We start from the raw sequence: 17,618 nt of genomic DNA, 5'->3' as shown, positions 1-17,618 counted from the left end.
AACTCTGTGTGTGTGTGTGTATGCGTGCGCGCGCGTGCGTGTGTGTATGTGTGTGTGTGTGTGTGTGTGTGTGAGAGAGATGCGTGTATTGTTCTTCTTTCTTTTTTATTCGTTGATGAGTGATGACAATAAGACGCGATACTATACAAACGTTTACATAAAAACCAACATTCAATGTTTCAAGGTCGCGAATCTGTCACTTTCACAGAAGAATCTAAGGAAATGTTTCGTCCTCGAACGTCACGTTATTCATGCGAAGTCCTGTTCCACTTTTAAACTTTTGGACGTAAGATTCTTCGTGAATCGTCCATCGAGATGTTCGTTAGAAGGAATACACAATAATCGACGAGCATTAAACGCCCCTTCGATCAAACGGAGGACATGAGTGCGACAATACGGGGAATGTCTTGATATTACGATATAATAATCGGAAAGCCAATGTCATCAGCTTAGAAATCGTACTTGATTTGTGTTCGTTTTTTTCAGCATTGCATTAGGATGGTTAATCACTCGCTGAATCAAATAGTGGGATTATTTCCAATACATTTGCTAATAAAGGCTACTAAAGGCCGCTGCTGTCTCGAGATATTTCAAACTACCTTCAACTAATCGAGTAGTTTATTCGACGATCTTTTGTACGTCTCGAGTATCGCCGATAACGAATCCTCGCGGCAAAACGTTGTATATGGACGACGCGTCACGTAGTTCGCTATTGGCTTGAGGACTTATTCTCGCTGATGGATGCCATCCTCATCGATTCCGTTTCTGGACAATTCCAGTTGGGCATTCTCGTTTGTTCTATCGTCGCCTAAGAAAAGATAGTTCGAATGATGTATTATTATTATTATTGATTGTCGCAAATTATCGGAATCTGCATTTCGTATCTAGCCAACATTAATATTTAGATAGAGCTACGTGACACACACACACACACATACAAGCTTTATCTTACCGAGTTGTTAGAATTCTTGGCCATGAAGATCATAAGAGAGCGGCTGCGGTTGCTAAACGGCCTCAGCTCCGGATCTCGGCCAGGACCATCCACCGTATCGACGCAGTTATTGCTGCAATGAAAAGAAAAAAGCCGAATGTAATATTTATTGTGAATCTGAATCTGTATCACAATAAGAGTTGTGAATTCCTTCGAGAAGTCAGAAGTTGTGATCGAGTTCTGTTATAACTAAAATAACGAGAAAAAATAAATAATAAACTATTAATTACCTCGACCGTAATTCCTTCTGTTTTCGCTTACAATGGATATAAGCCGCTATACAAATGATAACGACAAGGAATACTGCTATTGTGGCACCGCCGGCGATGCTGGCTGTCTCCAACATTACTCGTTGCCGTGAAGCTATAAAAAAGTCATTTTTATTTCCACTTTGTTAAATAATATATTCGGAAGAGAAATAAAATACGATACTTCAATATCTATATGCGATTTAATAATTCTATTTACTTTATTTATATTTTGGTAACAAAAAAGAAAATTCCAGAGCGTGAAAGATTTTAGTTTTCAAATTACAAATGTTAAATATAATGAAAAGTGTGATATTTTTGTCTAGAATTTGTCAGTAATATACAATAAATTGAATTAATGATATTAATATGTGATTGAAATTCGGAGCATTCGTGGAGCGAAAATTAAATATAAACCCACAGTACCCACATTGAAATAACAGACATTAAAGATTCATACATACATGTGACCGAAAATTTTCCATGTATGTTTCAAACAAAAGTTTCAAATCTAAAAGTGCGAATAAAATGTCCGAAACTACTGATGATTAAAAAAAATAATTCGTTGAGATCGTGTACCCGGAAGCGCTCCGAATAATGGCAAACGCCCGCTCGATCGGCCGTACGTGCGCTCGCAAATTTCCTACGCTTGTCCTTGTGTCCGGAACCAAAATTTAAAAAGTGCTTATATAATGTCTAAGGCCCACATATAATGTGTAATGCACACACGCCATGCGCAGCGCGCCAAAAGACATCATTTATATTGCCGTACGCAAAAATTGTACTTGTTAATTATCAAAATGCCTACATTTTATGAAATTTAGCCAAATCTTCTTTACGTGATTTTTGCTATTAAATTATTACGGATAGGAAAAACTCCCTACGACTGCAACACTACTGTGTACTAGAAAATGAGAGATTGACTTCTGATTATATATTCCTATTTATTTCTTATTCTTATTCCTTACACTTTCAGACGTTGTCTGGAACTCCAGTAGTAAGTAGTAACAAATAAGTACAGGCGTGTCGTTCTACTCCTTACAAAAAATTGTAGGGTGGAGAAAGGTGCCCGTAAAGGTGACAGTGAGCGTCATTTTCTCGTTGAACAACGGGTTCAAAATCGAGCGCGGATGACAAATGATCCTCATATACGTTCAACACATATTTGTCGTATAAATAAGAAAATGATTTTATTCGTGTTACTTGACCATTTTTATAAGTAAAATACACACATATATAACGAAAATTTTTATTTAATATTATCTACAAGGAAACACAATCAATGATCCTCCGATTTAAATGAGCTTTTAGTATGTTGTTCTATAGATAAGAATAAGAGATAAGAGATAAGAAAAGAGATGTATCTTTTTTAAATATCGGCTGAGTCGCACTTTAAAAGGGTGAAAACATCCCTTGAAAAAAAAAAAAAAAAACGATCTTTTTCTTTCGAAGCGAATATCTTTGAAATTATAAGAGATTGAAAAAATTTTCCAGAATGAAAATTGAATGACTTCAAAAGTACTTTTATAACTGTAATAAAAACAAATTTTTTAAAATTATTTATTTATTGTATACCCCACCCCTACCCTATTTTCAAAAATTTTTTAATTTTTATATGTCAAAAATTGAAGAATTTACGCTGAAAATAACAATGTGTATTAAAATTACGTTCCAAAAAATAATTTTTCAGATATGAATGAAATCGTCTCTATATACGTGTTTTCTGTATGTATTCGTCTCATACGCGTTGCCTGCGCGAAATAATGATGAAGGCAAATACAACACAATTCATCACAGTACAGTAATGACTATTGAAATAAGTTTTTTAAATAATAATATTAATAATAATAGTACCAATTGCAATAGTGACTTTGTTAAATTACTAAAATCAGTCAAATACTTTCGAAGATATATAAAAGAATGTAAGAAATATTTTGGACAATTAAAAACAAAGCATAAATAAAGAAATTATTATAAAATTTTATTCATTTCATTTTCAACGTAGAACAGCTAATTCCAGTTCAATGTTGAATAATGTATTACTAAGATGTTGCGTCTTATTAATGCGATGCTATGCAGAAAATAGATTTACTGACGTATTATTTTGTTTGCGTTGTTAACGTGAAAAAAGTAATTATAATGCGTCTTATTAATCCAACGCTATGTAGGAAATAGATGTACTCCTATGTGCAATAGACCAGTAGCATATGCAGCATTGATTATGAATTGTACAGTAGGTTGATACCGTCAACTTTTCAATAGAAATAACGTGCAAAAGTGGTGCTTCTTATCAATTTAAAATGAATATAACGTGCAATTGTGAAGCTTACCAATATAAATTGAAAGTAACGTGCAATGCGATGTTTTTTATCAATTCTTAATAAAGATACTTATTTCATTATTAATAATTTATTGCATTCGCCAATAATTTTTGTTTTTCATACACTTTCCTTTCTACTGTTGTTAATGCACAAAGAACATTCTAACCCGTGTAAACTTGTTTATCCTACTTCACTGTTAGAAACGTAATGCTCCAACTTTCTGTAATGGACAAAGAAATCTTCATAAAGGTGCCAATATTAATTCACGATTCCGAAGCTCGATTTCGAACTTATAGTCGAGAACGTTTATTGGAATTTTTTTGAAGATTAGAAGTTAATAACTAAGAAGATTCTACTGAAAAAATATCACCAAGATCTCACGATAAAATTTCGAAAATTGAGGTAGATAGGCGGAAATGAATTATCATTATTAGTGCATGAGAAAAACATTAAAAAATATGATGTTTTTGAAATTGTATTACATAAATTTATTTTTATATTTATAGAATATAAATTAAGAAGTAATGCATTGACTATACCTTTATTAAAAACGAATAATTTGTGTGTGTGTGTGTGTGTGTGTGTGTGTAAGGAAAATTAATTTTTAATGTACGGTTTTTTTATTTCTCGTTATTTATTCACAATGCTCTCTGACAAAACAATGATGGATGATAGTTGTCATAGAAGCATGCGAAGCATATTGTCTTTCTACATGCATGCGCACCCAATAAACATTGGTGTTATGCTACAACCACTCTTACTAATCGTACTTCCATTAAACACACGTTATTAACATTCAAAAAAGCGCAAAACTTATTTCTAAAATATCTATCGATTCGCTCAGGTTTGAAAGCGATTCGTCGTTGTGACCTAAAATCACGATTTTCTCAAAAAATACGCAGAGGTGCAACCTACTGCTTTACAGGGATTATTTTTTGGTGCTCCAGAATAGCCATGCAAAGCTGATCAAAATCCGAAATACTTGTGAGTCTCTCCTTGTCAGATGTGACTGCGCCGAAATATTCGGACTTACAAACAATCAATCTGAGACGCTAATAATTTAAGATATGATTAATAAGATTTTCCAGAATATTTTCACTTCATTATAAAACATTTTTATTGCATTATATCTTAGAAGAACAGCATATTTACTTTATACAAAATTAATAATTTTTAATAATCGTGATGTTCGGCTTCGATCTTCGTCTCAAGATTTGGCCAACTCCTTCTACCCCACCATGATAACCATTATAATAACTACCATCACGACTATCGCCACCACGACCTAGACCACCGCCATCTTGACTACTGCTACCTTGACCATCGCCACTTTCTACATCATTGCGGTTATCACCATTCTGTTGTACATAAAAATAAATTTATTTATAAAAATAAATATGTTGTAAGCAAAAATAAATACACTAGAGAAAGAAAACAAATATTAGGGATGTGTCGAATATTCAGTATCCGATTTTTTGCTATCCATAGATAACCGAATATGTTATTTATATAATAGTTAAATATAACATATCATTGTTGTTGCTCTAAAATATCTCATGATGTTTCTGCTTTTCTTTTTGTTGTTGAAGCATTTCCTTTAACATATGCTATTTGTTTTCAATAGGGAATATCATCTTCCGAGAGCATACGCTCAGCAACCTCTGTTTCTTCAGAAAAGACCAAAGAATAAAAATCTAGATTGCAAGCCGACGTGATTTTCGTGTAAAATGTCGACAAATAAAAGAAAATGCATAATAACAGAATATGGTAATACCCGGAATAAAGAATCCTACAAACTATTATAACATTATAGTAAAAATAAAAAATTCTTACGAAATATGCGTTTAAAAATTATGTAATACTTACTGTAGACACTGTTTCAGACAAGATGCACATCATCATCATGTATTATCACAATTATAGGGATCAGAAAGGTGGAGCATTACACAAGACGGGGTGGGGATGGGCGAATTTCGATCACTAAAACGCAACCGGCATGAATGGTAATTCAAAATCACATTTATGATCACGTACATAGGAAAAAACGGTGGCAGTTTATGGCCAAAATTTGCTGTGATGAAAATGTATAAAATCGGTTAGATTAATCTTATAAAATCTTTATAGATTTGGACGTGCTAAACTTGAGCTACCGATCTCAATAAATTATTTTTTTTTAATCCCTGCGTCCGGAACCTAAAAATGCTGGTGTAATTCTTAAGACTACTGATGATTAAAAAAAATTAATTCGTTGAGATCGGTAGCGATGTACCCGCAGGTACACGATCTCAATGAATTATTTTTTTTTAATCGTTAGTAGTCCAGGAATTTTATTCACATTTTTAGATTTTCGTTTAAAATGCCTGGACATACATGGGAAATTTTCACATGTATGAACAATCGATTGTCTGTTATATGAACTTACATTGAATTTTCGCTCCACAAACACTCCAAATTTCATTCACATAAATTAAGTTAATTTTATCTTTTTTATATGTATTATACACATTATTTCACTTTTGACCAAAAACTCACAGCAAAATTTGATTTCTATGGTCATTTCACTGTCAAAGTACTTTCAAAAACTGTTTCCGTATCGTGTTGCCAAAGTTATCAACAAAATCTTTCGAGAACGGCAAATCTACTTACGTAAATAGGAACCATCTAAATCTTTAAACTCGCATCTTTGTCCGATATATCCATGGGCGCATCTGCGAAGCAAACATTACAGGTAACTATATTAATTAAAGTTATCGAAATATCACAAATGGATGATTCATATGCTTTTCTTTTTGTAATTTGAATAAGATAAACGTCCCAATGACCGGACATGTAACTATATCCGGACACTTAATAAGGAGTCCTTACATACTATAATAAGGAATTTTTGCAATAACGTGAATCCAGATACAGTACTAAAGTCACGTTATCCTTTTCTCAAATAATTGTTAAGAAAAAGATAATCTGATCTTAGCGTCTATTTGGATAAATGATATTGCAAAAACTCTTTAATTTATTATTATTAATCTCAAATGCTCTTTTTATTATAATATTATAATTTAGTTATATTTAAAAATTACAATTAAATTATAATATTATATTTTAAAAAATATTTGAGATTAATAATAATAGATTTTGTGTAAGTGTCCGGACATAGATACATGTCTGCTCACTGGGACGTTTACTTTAATAGGCAGATAACACAGAATGCTTTTTAAGCCCTAATTGTTTTTGCCGCCGTTATTAATCAGATAAATGTATTCATATCGAAAAGTCAATTAGTGAAAATTTAATTGGACTTAATTAGACGTAAATTAGACGTAATTATAAAATGTTAAAAGAATCATTAATTGAGATGATTTACCAAGCGTGTGATTATGTAATAATTAAAAAAATTTACACAATCAATTGCTAAATAGTATTCATTCATAACTTCGCTAAACAGTACAATTGATTGAATAAAATTAATAGAAAATTATGAATATTTATATATCAGTATTATATTTAAGATTGTGCTTTGAGTAAATAAATATAATCGTATCCCGAATAATGGTAAATATTTAAAAATTTCTGTAACATAATTCTATATCATTTTTTAACTTCAATATTCTCCGCTCACGTTTAACGGTCAAATTTTTTAATAATATTTAAAATATATTCTTTTACATATTTAGTTTCAAATTATTTGATGTACATTATTTTCCATCACTATCTTGGTGTAATCATTAATTTTAATTAGTTTTCCAGAACATTGTCGACGGAGAAATTTTTTGCGAAAAAATGCACTTTAAACTAAAATTAACGCAGCTAAATGTTTATGCTCCAGTTTACAGCATCTCTATACTCAACCATATACATCGCATATTTCTTTTTTATTTGTTTGCGATATCATCCTTATAATAACAGTAAAACATAATGCCGAAAATAAATTTTATTTTGTTGCATTGTTAAACTTATGCCAAATGCAATAAATCTACAATTAATCTGCACAATTTTTTTCTAACAATAAGTAACACATTGTAATATTAACTTTGTGTATGCGATGAAGTTCATACGAAGCGTATTCACACAACAATACAACTAAAATAAAAAAAAATAAAAAATCTGATAATTATCTCTCTTGTTCTCAATTTCGATTTTGCCGAGATCATATCAAGCAATATACCTTGCAATATAAATTTCTTTTTGCTTTTATTCAATTTTCATTTTTGTAAGCAGTCAACTGTAATTACTTAACGCCGCGTAGAAGTTCTTATTGAGTATTCGCGAGCGTTATATGAATCTAAACAATTGTTATATCACAATCCGTCATTAATCATAAGTCATCGTTCGTGGGTTACGGGCTTGTTTTATTGCTAGATTGCACTTGACAAAATCCGGTACACGATACTTTAAAATTCACGAGAAAATGTGACTGTTAGATTAATTCAAATTGAACGCGACAAGCGCGAGATGAGAGACGAACGATTCGATTCAAACGGCAGATCGCGGTCGACAAAGCAAACACCGTGGGAAATAGTAAGGTTGAGTGAACACGATGTGCTCTGCACTCCTCGATGCTATTCCGATGTTAATCCGATTATTCAATAGATCTTTTTTTTCCCTCTCGCGATATTTAAATTCAACTTCGCTCGACGCTTATGCTTCCAGCATTAAATCTTGCAAATGCATCGAATCGTTATTAAACAATAATTATCGTATTCGTGGAAAAGAGAAAAAAATCCAGAGAAAACGTGAATAGAGAGCTAGTGAAAAAATGCTGGCAGTTTGAGAAAAATGTCAGCGAAACACGAATCGACAGGAATTTCGGTGCTGTACGTGCCGAGGTCGCGTAGTCACAGATTAAGGGGTATAATGCGAATAGTGCCGTCTTTTCTTCTGGGTGGTTCTTTCGTCCGGAATCATCACGATTGTTCGAGTCGCACAGTAAGGCGTCCGATGGAGAGCGGAGTGACAATACTCCTGTACGTGCTCTCGCATAAATGGCAAGACATTTTCCAGGATTCCGATTGTCGTGCCATAGCCCGCGAAAATTTCAACTCATGGAAAATCCATGGATGGAATTTTCACCGGAGTTCATTGTCAGAGTCGACGATTACCGGTATTGGCGCGCGCTGTAGTTTCAGAAAAAAGATAGACTGATACTTACAGACAGTTGTATAAGAGAGAGTCGACAATTTTTACGGTGAAACACGTGGCGCCATTCAAACAATACCAATCTGCGTAATCCTGTGGACACGTGTACATGTGGAATGTGATATTCGGCCGATCCGTTGGCGTCGGCGGCCTTGGTTTTGGCGTTGAACGTGACGAGCAAGCGTCTGCCAATAAAACATACAACAATCGTTAGATCCTTTTACATTACATTGTCATGCGTATCGCTTTTCTTTTTCTTTCGTGCATGGCAATAAATCAATTTCACCAGAGAGGATTCCAAGAATTCCATTAGAAGATAACAATTTTATATTCGCCCATTTCAAAAGTATATTATATTACAGTTCTCTCATTTTTCCCATTAATATTATTATTACTATGGACAAATTTCGCGTCCCATGTAGATAATCGGTTATATCGGAGATAATTTAACGACTGGTGATCCTATAGGAGCATTTGCTCCCATTATTGAGATGAGGGAGTACGCGAGTGAATAACCGGATAAGCTATTAAGGCTTCAGGAATTTTTCGGTTTTTCCAGGTTCGTTGAACACAATGGATAGGGTCGTGCTTCTTCCTCGTTCTTCTACTCACACCCTCGCTTTTTTCCAAATATCTACGCACGCGGCATTGGCGGCGGTGGCCACCCTAGCGAAAAAGCGAGAGAGGAGAGGAAAGGAGAGGAGAGGAGAGGAGAGGAGAGGAGAGGAGAGGTGAGATGAGGTGAAGTGAGACGAAGTGAGATGAGGTGAGGTGAGGTGGGGTGAGGTGAGGTGAGGTGAGGTGGGGTGAGGTGAGGTGAGGTGAGGTGCGGTAAGGTAAGGTGAGGTGTGGTGAAGCGAGGTGGGGGAGGGCGGAGGGGGATGAGAGCGCGTGCATCTCGCAGGCGCGAGACTGTACACAAAGCTGCAAAGTACAGCTAAGGCGGTGATGGTTGCATCTGTCCCGCGCGTGGCTGCTGTCCGTCACCTGTTGTAATTTTACAATCTGCCGTTTCCATACCCCAACAACGCTTCACGCTCCGTACGCTCCAGTTTATCGAGCAGCCGCGGCGCGTTTTATCTTTTCCTTACGAGAAACCCGCGTGCGCTCCTCTGTCTCTCTTTCTCTTTCTATCGTTCTTATCATTTCGACTTTACCCGTAGTAAACATTTCACAGCTAAAAGTAATCTTTGAGTTTTACGATTGAAAATTCAGATTTGTCGTAGTCGTTTCATCTTTACATTAAAGAGCAACATTAAGAGATAGGGACCGAATGCAGATGTAAGCGGGGTAGATAAGCGTGTTTGACAGGCGTACGCCAAAAGTTTGCCTTTGTAATTGCGGCGCGACGCGAGAGAGGCGTGAGGGACAGGGAAACGGATAACGATACTCTACGTCGATTATCTCGACGGTTTTACGTCGGGACCAGGTGCAACGTGACGCGCGAGTACTATTACATTACACACATTTCCTCGTATCGTCTGGCATAAGTCGCGCATAAAATGAGCGCTTTGTCGCGAGGGCGAAGGCTCCGTTCGGCACGGAAATATTCTGTACGGCAGCACTTTTGTCTGCCTTGTCCGCAAATAACGAAAAAAAAAAAAGAAAAAAAGGAAAAAAAAAGGAGAGAAAAAAACGACAGATTGTAAGATTGTGGCGCAACGAGCGTAACAAGTGGTGAAGAACGCAACACGGGCGACTGATTCACCGTGTAATACGAAACGATAATTTATCCTCCTTAAGTACACGCCATTTCCATGGGCGTTTCTCTTTCTTCTCTTGTTCGTTGTTCCCAATAATATAGCGACCGCCAAATTGTAACGTGGCTTATAAATGCAAATAAGGAGTAGTATAAACACAATTTAAGGATACTAAGTAAAATTTAATTCGTTCCTTTAACCGCTGCTAAACGATACAGTACAACGAGTCGAGTACAATGGGTGCTGATACCAACCTGCTATACCGAAGAGAATGTAGGAAAGAAGTAGTATAGTCGTGAGGTAAGACGGAATTTTGCATCCTCTCGCCATGGCAGTGACGACAGAGGGGTTAGCGACGGCGGTGGTCGCGATAGGCGAGGTTCGTGCGAGAGGATGGACGGTAGTCGTCTCGGTTCGATGGACCCCGACTTCGGCGTCAACGTCACCGCTTCCGCGAGACCGCCGATCGTAGAATTGATGAAGACGAGGATGGAGACGATCGAGGCACATCTTGTCGTTCTCCTCCTCTTCGTCGTTATCGTCATCGTCATCGTCGTCATTCTTGTCGTTCTCGACGGCCTCGTCATCGCTGCTATCGTCGTCGCTGCTATCGTTGCAATCGCCGTCGTTACCCACGTCATCGATGTCCCTTCGATGGTGGTATCGTTGACGCAATAATGAATGACGATGACTACGAAGATAATGACGACAGAGGTAAGGCAAATGACAGTGGCCACTGGCCACGACCACGCTGTCGTCGTAGAGAGCTTTGTTGCACCTCGCTATCTCCTCGACTGATATCTCGCTCGCCTCGTGGCATCCCCAATCGTTGACCTCTCTTTCTTGCGTTTCCTCGGCAGCGCGGGCGACACCACCTGGGCCCGAACTCTGGCGCACGTGCCACTGCTTCCCTGAAACCAGATACCCGTCCGGGCGGCCGTTTATAATGTGTTTTATCTCGGGTGAAGACTTCGGGATCTAGCGAACCCCACCAGGCCCCACCGGGCCCATCAGGCCTGATGACAGGCAGGATGGGACGGCTGTTGGGCCGCGGCTGGATTCGCTTTTCAACGTAAAGTGCGCTCCTTTCGATTCGATCGCTGGCTGTCGCTTTATCATCGTATTATAATAGTATTACAATAGTTTTGCATGCTTTTGATTCTTTTTTTAGAAAGAAAGTAAGTGCGCGCAAGAGAGAGAGAGAGAGAGAGAGAGAGAGAGAGAGAAACAATAAAAATATATCAGAGGTAGAGAGAAATAATAAAAAAAAATATAATTTTTCTTACATTAAATTCAGCTTGAATACGATATTATGATTATAGAAATAGATAAAGCGTTGTATTCTCAAAAATGCGCAAAATAATGACGCTTGTGTTTGAAAAATCAATCTTTTATTGATTTTTATTGGTCGTGCATTTCGGGGTCGATTTTTTATTGGTCCTACTGTCATATCATACACAACATGACACTTATCTAATTCCATCATACTGAATATGCAACATCAATGCGGTTCGCAAAAGACAGTTAACGAATGAGTAACACATGTATTGGTTTGAAAAATTTCAATCGAAAGATATGAGCCTTGAAAGCGAATCAGTTCCAAGAAGTTACTGACAGCAATGAATCGTGGACTTCAGTGGAATAGTCGATACACGCCAAACTGAGATATCGTAGAAAAACTAAACGTGCATTAACCGTCTCATCACGTGCGAGTCATTGAGAAAATGGAAAAGTTAGACAAATGGGCTCTCCCATAAACTAAAAAAATATAGCAAAAAAATATAGCGTGTCGATTGGAAGTTTACAATTCTTTTATCGACTTCTCGTAGATAAAAGGGATTCTTTTTTTTTTTTCAACGAGATTGTGTATGTAATGTGTGACGAAAAATGGATTCTACAACAATTACCGACCCGTTCAATGGCTTGCTGACAAAGAGCGTACCAAAGCGAACTTTTCGTCTAAGAAAAATTGGGATGACTGTTAGTGATCTATGTTGGTGGTTATTTCTCAATTTTTCTTCAAGTGGGGTGAAATAAGACATAGAAATGTTGTATAAGGCATTAGAAAATGCAGTGAAAAATGGTACATGAGACGATTAGTAAATATGTTGCTTCATGATGATACACGATCACACGTCGCCGTCGCCGCGTCGCAACTGTCATAATATTGAACTAGTTGTAATATGAAACTCTTCTTCATGTATCATTTCATTCGAAAGTGTCTTCTAGAAATTCATCGCTCTCTTCCAGAAATTCAGATTTTATAGTGAGAGTATAAACGCGTTTACATAACATATTGAGAAAAGCATGTTGTATTTGCTAATTTTAATAAAATAAAATTTATGTTAAATAAGATTACTGCAATTCATTATATAAAAGTCATCAGTTTCATTAAAAAATTTCACATGAAATGTGCAATAATATGAAGTAATATTTATGATAAACAAGAGTTGCTAATTTCGACTTTCATTCTTAATAATCATTACATAAATATTGACTATTGAATGACAACAGAATGAATATTGTTGATGTTTTAATATATATATATAAAAAAAAAGAGCAGTTTTGCTGAAGTATTTAAAAAAGCAAGATATAGATCTAAAAATAATTTTGTTGAAACATCAAAATAATTACGTAGAACGCTTAAACGGTCAATACTGCAAAAAGTTTTAACATTTTAGCAACCAGTTTAAACATCCTATAACGAAGTTGCTTTTAGATCTTATGTAGCTTAATTTTTAACAAAAAAAAATATATATATACATATATATAGATTATATATACTATATAGAGCACATATCAATTTAACAGAATTATCATTAAAATGTACGAAAAGAATTGCTAAAAAAATATATATTATATATACAATACATATTATGGCAATTAAATAAAATCTGCTATATTGTTTCTGTGTGCAAAGATGTACAAATTAATCAGCCCTGCCTTAGAATAAAACTATAACATTAATATAAATTGTTAAATTCCGACCCTGTTGGGATATTCAAGACCAACCTAAGGACATTAACATTCAATTATATAGTTCACATAACTTCAAAAAATAAATGAAGTTTGTGCGGAACGAAATGTCGTTTCAGAAAAAGCATCTTCGTCACTGTATATCGTTCGCGTTTGAAATAAAAAAAAAATGCCACCGAAGCAACAAATTTGATATGCTCGGTCTTCGGAGAAGATGCGGTTTCGTATGTTTTATATAATTTTGCAAAGGAAATTTCTATTTGTCGGATGAAGTTCATTCTGAATAGCTGAAAAAATTTGAAAACCAAAGAAGATCTAATGAATGAAAATTCATATATCAAACGCAGTCAGAACTCGCACAAGCTCTTGAAGTGACGTAGCAAACTGTTTCGGTACGGTTATAAAAGCTAGGACTAATCCAGAAAGCGTATCGTTGGGTTCCGCATGTGTTTAGTGCAGACAATAAAGAGAGACGGCGCTGGATCTTTGCTTTTGCGTTTCAAAAAAAGATTTCTTTTATAAAGCGATGAAAATCGGTGTTGTATAACAAAGAAAATCATTATTTCGATCTGGCGAATCCTTGAGAGAGATTGCGAAATCCACAGGCTTGCCGATAACTGAGTCATTATTCTCACTTTACTCACTATTTTGAAGAAGGCTCACTTATATTCAATTTTTTAGTAAAAAAACTCACTATTCTCACTTTTTTCGATAAAATTATATTATTTCTGTGGTTACTATAATTTCTGTCTAACAAAGGCATACATTTTTTTAAATTTTTGCTGCGTGTTTTCATTCTTTTTCTGTGAGTAGATTTGAATAATAATATGACGATAAAAAAGGCAAATAAGAGTCGATTTTTTAAAATATAAACGTATAAAAATTATTAATAGGAGTTAAATACATACATAATTGTATGTACATAATACATATAAAATTGATTATTACATGATTACATGACATGACAAACTGATTATTAATTATCATCATCAGAAATAAAAAAAACAATGATATGTGTTTCAATTCGTATAGCGATCCTGATGAATGTTGTAATTTGGAAGACACCAATTATTCGCAAACGATTTGCTGACCGATTGTTAAGAATTTTGTGAAGATCCGTAAGATCGCAGTTATCATTTCGTAAGAAGAATAGATCGTCCAAATTATTGTTAAAAATGTGTAGAATATAATAAAAAATACGTCAATTAAATGGTGACGATAGATATATTTAATAGTCATTATAATAAGTGAAAACTATGTGTGTTTGTCGAATCTTCCGGAGATATTATTTGAACGTTGTCAACGGTAAGGCTGTCACCATTAGATTGGAATAATTTGATCTCCTGCCATGGTAGCGGGATTTCTTTTACTTCACATTACTGATTATTTAAGGAAGGTTTTCATTTAAGCATTTCATTATAGTTTACAGTTATTCCAATTCATATAAATTAAATCAATTTATTGAGCGCAAGTCATGAAAAGTGTTATCATGTTGCTATATGTAAGGTGCCATGTAAGGTAATAGCTTTATCAGTATGAAAAACTTATTAGAAAATGTGATATTACTATAAATGAGTAAAATTTATTGTAATTATATTGGGTTGGAGAAAAAGTTCTATGGAATTTTGTTCAAAAGTTTAGCTCAAAATTATATTCAGAATATATTTGATGCAAAATTTTCGATTATATAACATGAAAGTTTAAAGATTTAAAAAAAAAATTCATTTTAAAAAATGTTTCTACAACTTTTTGTTATCAAGTTTATAAACGCGGATTAAATAAAAGAGCATTCTGATTTTGATTGCTTATAACTTCGTTAAAAATCATTGTATCGTAATTAATAAAACAGAGTCTCAAAGCTGAAAATTTTGCTCTATCGAATATCATACTAATTTTTTAAATGTAAAATATATAGAAATTGAGTTATAAAAATGTAATATTACTATTGTTATGACCATTATTGCTTAATTATAAGGACAGTAATATCATTTTTAGCTCAAATTTATATATTCTACTTTTTTAAATTGGCAATTATCTCACTCAATAGAGCAACCGTTTCAGCTTTAAGAATCTGTTTTTTTTTTAAGTACAATGCATTTTAATGTGTTATGAGTTATGAGTTATAACCAAAGTCAGAATGCTCCTTTTTCTTAACTCGTGAATAACTCAAGAATAAAAAATTGTAGAAACATTTTTAAAAAACGATCTTGTAAGAAAAACTCCAAATTTTCACGATATAGATAATCGAAAATTTTCGCAAATTTTTTTTGGCATGTAACAGACCTACAAAGTAAGAAGAAAAATTTCTTTTTTTCAACTCGTAGTTTTCTATATATAAAAATGTCAAAACTCACATAAATTCAAAAAAATATAGTCACTATTCAAAAGTAGATTTCAAGCTACAAAATCTTTTTCTTTTATTTAAATTTTATTTATTTTTAACAAAGATATATATTAGATGATGTACAAATTAATTCTCGACCTTTTTTTTCAAAATTCAATGTTTATTTTTAAAATAATCCAGTATTCACGTGAAAAATTTTATTGTGTATTTCGTGACATTACAAAGGCGTATACTACGAGCTATTAAAACTGGGTAAAATAATTACTGCTCAACGTTATCAAGACCAACTGATGCGTCTGAGTGACGCCATTGAGCAAAAGATCGTACACCGGGAAGTGATACTACTTGCATGACAACGTGAGGCCACGTAGCGAAAGCGACGAAGAAATTCATCTGTACGTCGGATTGGGAAATATTGTCGCATGCAGCATATTCTTCTGATCTAGCCCCGTCGGATTACTTATTTCGATCGCTACAGCATCAACTAGCAGATTCTCACTTCTAAACAGAAGATGTGAAAAAATGTATCGATGACTTCGTTGAATCAAAACCGTTGTCTTTTTTCCGCAAAAGTATCCGCCAATTACCTGATAAGTGGCAAAAATGTATACGAGAATTAATTTCGGTGAATGTACACTTCGATATTAGGTGAATGTACATCTAAAATCAATAAAATTGTTTTATTTTAAAATCAGGCACAATTACTTCTTCATTTTCTTATTTTTTATGAGAAATAGAAACAACATTATTGTTACTACAAACGAATTATTAACATTATTTTCGTTAAAACATTTCATTTTAAAAGCAGATAAGTTCACAAAGATAAATCTGAAGGTACATCTGACGAATAATGAATGAGAAATTGACATTCCTAAAAGCACAGGAATTCCGGAAAACACACCTCTAACAACGAAATTGGAAATTTGATGAATTGCTTTATGAGACTGCGATGTAATCATTTGCATCATTTGCATTGTGAAAAATAGTTGAAATGGAAAGCATGGACAAGTTACCTACATCGCGCCGGAATATCTTACTTTCGCACATAGCACAGCTGGCTATCGTTATTGTAGCAGACCGACTAAAGTCCCATCGGAATGCCCCCATTTATCAGTTAGATGTCGTGGTTCGAGTCATGGTTCTTTTCTTTCGACCGAACAATTACCCTCCGCTTTGTGATTATTATTGAAATACTTAGAAAAAGAATGCTGTTTTTGCCAGTCGTAAGGTATTATTATTATTAGCGTCACTTTGAAGTCACCGATGCGCGATGGTTCAATCAGTCGTATTTTAATAATCAACTGTAAGGCACATTAAAATACACGGAAGAGATTTTATCATTAAAAGTATTATTATTCACGACTAAAATAATTAATATTGATATCATAATTTATGTATTGTTAAAAATAAAAATGAAAATAATGGTTGATAGAAAGAAAACTTGAAGTAGAGATAAGTCTATATTCAGTCTTGATTGATTATTTTCTTGACATAACACAATATTGATAGCAGGTAAAGTTACGATGACGAATAATGAATCGCGATGTAGCAAGTAGTGCAATAGCCACTATATACAATATTATATTTTGTATCGCGTAAATGATAGGCCGTCGCGTACGTGGATGGACATTTTAGGTAAACCGATCAATTTTGTGATGAAAAAATGATCGAAACACGTACACGTGTTTTACCGCCTGTACGGGCGCGGCATGCACGACAAAAAAAACCATAATCGCGCACAGGAGGAACCATCTGCGGCTTCGAAAAGCATGATGCGGACCATGTGCCGGCTGCCAACGATACTCAGCTTGCGTAGCTCACCGCGTTAAATCGACTGCTCCAAATCCGCTTTCTACATTATATGTTACATTAACGAAAAATCGAAAAAAAAAAAAAAACGAAAAA

The 17,618-nt window shown here is 34.5% G+C and overlaps 1 protein-coding gene across 2 annotated transcripts in view; it reads right to left on the bottom strand.

Moving 5' to 3' along the window:
* Nucleotides 1-101: 101 nt before the first annotated feature.
* LOC108745646 overlaps nt 102-17,618 on the bottom strand; it is a 40,009-nt gene continuing 22,492 nt past the window's right edge. The window contains exons 2-7 of one of the 2 annotated variants that reach the window (XM_018481941.1): nt 10,648-11,304; nt 8,707-8,878; nt 6,207-6,268; nt 1,222-1,354; nt 953-1,064; nt 102-808 (exon numbers count right to left, since the gene is read on the bottom strand). In XM_018481941.1, coding sequence (XP_018337443.1) covers nt 710-808; nt 953-1,064; nt 1,222-1,354; nt 6,207-6,268; nt 8,707-8,878; nt 10,648-11,304 — 1,235 coding nt within the window. In that variant the 3' untranslated portion in view covers nt 102-709. The remainder of the gene's footprint in view (nt 809-952; nt 1,065-1,221; nt 1,355-6,206; nt 6,269-8,706; nt 8,879-10,647; nt 11,305-17,618) is intronic. The other variant, XM_018481940.1, reaches the window with a different exon arrangement.

Source organism: Trachymyrmex septentrionalis, unplaced genomic scaffold (assembly GCF_001594115.1).
Source record: "Trachymyrmex septentrionalis isolate Tsep2-gDNA-1 unplaced genomic scaffold, Tsep1.0 scaffold14, whole genome shotgun sequence".
Taxonomy (NCBI): domain Eukaryota; kingdom Metazoa; phylum Arthropoda; class Insecta; order Hymenoptera; family Formicidae; genus Trachymyrmex; species Trachymyrmex septentrionalis.
The sequence above is the reverse complement of the archived record's forward strand: the minus strand, read 5'-3'. Positions and strand labels throughout refer to the sequence as shown.